A 5,228-nucleotide genomic window follows, 5' to 3' on the forward strand; every position below is an offset into this window, starting at 1 on the left:
CCGGATTTTGTGAAAATCGTTCCCCGGCTGTTGAGCCCGGCTCGTCGCATCACACCTTCCAGAGCGATATTGAAGAAGTACTTAGAAAAACCGAGTAAGTACTCCTTTGTAAATGTACGTCAATTAGGTTGTTTAATGAATCTCAAATTTTAACCTTTCACGCACTGAGTGATGCAGATGCATCCTAAAAACACGTTAACAAATTTATTTTCATTTAAAAATTACTTACGTCAAAGATATTAGAAAACAATATTTTATTTTTGTCATTAAATTTTATAAAACGACATTTGCGACATACGGTATAAAACAGGCCATGGACTACGTAAGATGGCAGTTCAAAATTTCAGTAGGGATACCACTTTATGACATGCGTCAGAAATGTCATTTTTTCACCATCAAAACAATCACACCGACCATCGTCGACAATTCGAAAAAGTTTCAGGCTAACACTTAAAACACTTAAAATGGAATCAGGATTCTTCAAAGCGGATACAAATACGCTAACAAAAGTGGATTTTTTCATGGTACAGTATTTTCTCGCTACGGATGAGAAATTCCGTGACTCAAATAAGCAGGGGAAGATCGAAAGGTGAGTCGAACCGCAGTAGCACTGCATCTCAAGCAGCCATCAGTCAAGCAGTACATCAGTCATTGAAATGCTTGTTATGTTGGTTACAGATCATCAAATCCCGATTATTTGAAATCTGCGATAGGACGAGTGCAGTTAAAAATTGACGGAAGTCTGTGCACGGTTAAGGCAAAGATAGTTCCAGAGCACAGAGTAACTTCAAGGCAATATTCCGTGGTGGACATCATCAATACCGTCGAAGAACAAATAGTCGATGTCTTCTGTGAAAGCGAAGCTCAGGGATGTAAGGCAGCCGCCGGGGGATGCAAGCACGCTGTGGCGTTCGTGTTTCATTTGTATGAAAAATACAGTCAATCTTCTCCTACCGATGGGACTTGCCTCTGAAAAGTACCAAACCTGTCAAAAGTGGAAGAAAACATCGATCGATTTAATCTTGCGAATCATCGGGAATCTGGTGTGTCCAATCGAAATTCAATTGTAAGTGGAAGGGCAGGTTCCTTCAAACATTAGTGACCAATTGCCCACCGAACACAATTGTCATTACGTTGAAATATCACCAACCGTTTCCAGAGGCAGAAGGATATGCTATGCATTGCCTCGTAGCTGATTTTAAAGAAACAGCGGAAGCGAAGCAAAATTCCAAACGTTTTATTAATTTTTGCAAACAAACTATGTTGGAGGATGTGTGTAAGAGAATTAAGACTTTAACCACAGGACAAGACTGCTGGCAGTGGAAACTTCTCAAATATGGGCGGATAACTGCCTCCAAGATTTTTGATCTGACGAGGTGTAAAACAGGTGATGGCTCACTTGCACGATCCGTACTTGTATAAACTAATTTTACTACCGAGGCCATGAAGCGTGGATTGCGACTGGAGAACAAAGCAGTGAAAGTTATAAGAGCACGGTATCAAAACGTTCGTAAGTGCGGACTTTTTTCAAATCCAGATTTTCCTGCATTTGGAGCTTCTCCTAATGCGATCAACAGCTCGAGAGTATTCGAGACCAAATGTCCTTCGAAAAACGAAAATGTTAAGTATTATGTCGATGGAAACGATCACTTACAAGACAAAGTCAAAACTCAAATTCATCTCCAGATGGTTATGACTAACCGCCAAAAAGGTGTATTGGTATTAGTAAAACCTGAATTTGAAACAAGTCGAAACCCTTATGAGCATGTGGACTTCTATGAGATAGATCTAGATGTGGATTACATTGAACAGATAATGACAGATAGTTACAAGTTCTGGAAAGTCAATATTTTTAGCAAATTGTATTCGTCTTTCTAATCCTTCGATTTTTTCATAATCAATTGGTATATTTAATAAAGAAATATTCTAAATCATCGTTGTTTCTATAGTGATTACTGATAAATACGACAGAAAAATAGGAGATAGTGTTACGGAGTAGGTGGCCTGCATCTAACCCACCCATTGATACTTTAGGCATAGGCCAACAGGCCTCTCAGCATAGTGTTCTATAGGAACTGTCACAGTTATTAGCTGTGAGCTTTCTTCCCTTTTTATCACCAGAAGATAGGAGCATTTTCAGATCAATACATTTGACAAGCCTGCGGATTTGTGCTCGAGAAAATGTAAGGCAAAATCAGGGGCAAAATGCGTTATCTTGGAAGTAAACGGTGGCGACCTTCACCTTAAGAAACATCCGTAGCCGTCATTTCCTCTGCTTAACCCCTTGGGCCGAAGGGGTCATATATGACCCCGGCGATGCAATCAAGCATAACCAAAGCACTTTCTCAATGATTAAGAATTACCATGCGAAAGAAAAGTAAAACTTTACAAAAGGTTATTATTTCTGATTTAATTCAATGACATCTAAGTCGAACTCAACATTACTTTATGAGTGGTCCTTGTAGGTTCACTAATCCAGCAACAATTATAACATTGGAATCAAGGTGGTGGAAGAAATAAGATGGAAATTCCGCGTGAGGGGCGCACATTTTGAACTCTCTAAATCTCATAATTAGGCGTTCTACATGTATTCTTACGCTTGCTATTTCCTTTGCCCTCAAGGCATCCTCTTTCGACAGGGCTTCATCTTTTGTAACACTAGGTGGGCGTATCAAATTGCCACCTTTTTGAGCCACTTCTGCAGCAACATTTTTGAAGCCCCGATCTGCCAAAACTCCTACGTTTCTATGAATATTATTGAGAAACCCTGAATTACGAACAATTTTTTGATCACTGGCACGTCCTGGAAATCCTTTTGAAATAAAATTTATGTGACCACATGGTGCACATGACCCTAGAAATTTAACAGTATTAATGTAACAGGACTTATATTGCGAGAATGTAACTGACTGCGCCACTGGATCTATTGGTTTTTGAATCTGAATTTCAAAACAGTCGATTATGCTTTGAACTGCGCTGTACATAGTTTTGTAAGAATGCAACCGGTAAACATTTTTCAATGGCAGCAGCAGCTATCTTTGAAACATGTTCGTCAAATATTTGAGATATTCTAGAGCATGACAAACCAAAGCAGTCTGAAAGTATGTCAAACGTTTCATTTAATCTAATTTTCCATAAAACAATCACCTTTCACTTATATTAGTAGTTTCTTGTAATGATTTTAATATATAGCCTCCGTCTTCTGGGATTCCCAGATACTTCATACTTTTTTCTAGCATTAGTTTGTGCCCAAAAAGGAGGTACTTCAAGTTCAATTGAATGCAATTCAAATTCAGCCTCGCTTCTATAACTTGGTAAATATTCACTTCCTGCAGATGATTGTACACCTGAAAAAAAAAAACCAATAAAACATTTTAATCCTTTAATAATAATCAAATAGATAAATAACAATCATGAGAACGTCCACAAATTACGTCACGCTTTATAAAAAGTTTATTCAAAATGTAACGGCTTAAACGGACAAAAGACGTTTGGCATAAAGAAAATTTAACATTTATTTCCTCCAGGGAAAATGGACAGAATTTATTAGTGGTGCGCAATTAGCTGGTAAATCCACAATATTGAAATCGTTTTAATGCCAAATGTCCTTTTTAATAAATGCCAAGTGTCCTTTATTCCAAACGTCCTAAAGCAAAGGTACAAGACCCCTTCCAGTAATAACCGTTGAAGTGCTTGAGAAACGCTGAGCCCGATTATGAATATGCCAAGTGTTCATGGAACACTAAATTGAAGAGAGGCAGGCCAAGTTCCAATGCCAGCCAAAAATTTAAAAAATAAGGCTCTATTACCACAAAATATTTAGAAGAGGTAGCGACTTGATGGCACAGATCGGTTCAGTGTTCCTCTCTTGGTTCCTCTTAATTATTTTAACGAATTGATCTTACCTGTTGTCCGGGATTCAGGGGTACTCAGAATTCTCATCGGAGTACGTCATTTTAGGTGATATCAAAGGTCTCGCCAGAGGTGATATGCATCTCTCCGGAGAAATATTATCTCTTTCTTCTGTTCCTTTTGTTTCTTCCATAACTTGTTGTAAGGCACATATTTTTAATGGACGAGCTAATGGATCTGACCTTGGGATCATGAAAGAGTACCTTTCAGCATCTAAAACAAGAACCCTTTTAAAATTATAAACATGCAAGACTTAGTATTTTTTACATTTTACCTTCAATGGATGGAAGATTTCTGTGGGGGACAACATTTTTGTCTAATATGAATCGCATATCGCACTTCGACGACTTTACAGTAATCACCTGGTAATCAGAGGGCTGTAATGACAAAAAGTTTAACACTTGCTTGTTGATTGAATCTTGTTTTGAGTTCATAATTGAAACTTAATCCACAGTTATGTGCATCATTCGAATCCACCAACGTGTGAATTGTGAGCACTGCAGCGCGCTAAGTTTTAACATGGGAAAGTAGTTAAAATAGATTTTCGTTCGTTATATAGGCTACATTTTTCGTCGCACTTTTCAACGCAACGTATGGTGTGTATCATTTACTTACATCAAAATGTTCTTGGCAAACGAATAAACGCTTCCGATTTCTCCGAGCTGAGGCGGATTCATCAATGCCCACTCGCTGGAACCACAGCTCCTTCAAATCCTCTTCCTTCGGGAACTCGAAAAGATGCCCATTTACCGTGCTGGCGAAGCACTCGTGCACCACACAGCTCATTTCTCGCAAATCTTATTTTATGTTTTTCACATCAAAATAACTCGACTTCGTTCACAACAGCAACTTGTATGTAAACAACTGAGGCTTATTTACAAACATGCAGATCATGGGTTTTTTGTGTAAAAAAGTTGTCGCATTTGATGTAAAATGTTGAGTGTGGGTTATCAACAGGAATGTAGTCTTAAAACAAGCCAAATCATTCAAAAATATAAAAAAGATTATTTTGACGTTTACACAATAACAAAAACAAAAAAAAACATGTTTTGATACTTTTCGCACACTTACGGACTATATGGAAAGAGAATCTGCATACCGTAAAACAACCCAATTAAGGTGGCTATTCGAGCTCGTATAAAAATCAATGGTACCTTACTTTATTGTTCAAATCATATAACATATATGTAAATGGGAACACTCGACTGGGAGGTAAACATAAAATATAGGTAGAAATAGAAGAAGTATACTGTAATTTATTAATTTTACGATTCAAAATTGATGAAAAAAGCAATACAAAATAATTCTCAAAGTCT

The 5,228-nt window shown here is 37.6% G+C and overlaps 1 protein-coding gene and 1 long non-coding RNA gene across 2 annotated transcripts; one reads left to right on the forward strand and one right to left on the reverse strand.

Moving 5' to 3' along the window:
• Positions 1-267: 267 nt before the first annotated feature.
• LOC115261313 (uncharacterized) lies at positions 268-1,936 on the forward strand. The gene is made up of 2 exons (XR_009997313.1): positions 268-589; positions 679-1,936. It is a non-coding gene; the product is annotated as an uncharacterized LOC115261313 (long non-coding RNA).
• A 1,941-nt stretch (positions 1,937-3,877) lies between these two features.
• On the reverse strand, positions 3,878-5,006 carry LOC134287451 (uncharacterized). Its single transcript, XM_062849279.1, has 3 exons — positions 4,528-5,006; positions 4,187-4,289; positions 3,878-4,125 (listed from the first exon to the last, which is right to left on the reverse strand). Exons 1-3 carry the CDS (start codon positions 4,696-4,698, stop codon positions 3,920-3,922), a joined length of 480 nt encoding a protein of 159 aa, XP_062705263.1. The 5' UTR covers positions 4,699-5,006; the 3' UTR covers positions 3,878-3,919.
• Between the last annotated feature and the right edge of the window lie 222 nt (positions 5,007-5,228).

Source organism: Aedes albopictus, chromosome 2, assembly GCF_035046485.1.
Source record: "Aedes albopictus strain Foshan chromosome 2, AalbF5, whole genome shotgun sequence".
NCBI classification, from domain to species: domain Eukaryota; kingdom Metazoa; phylum Arthropoda; class Insecta; order Diptera; family Culicidae; genus Aedes; species Aedes albopictus.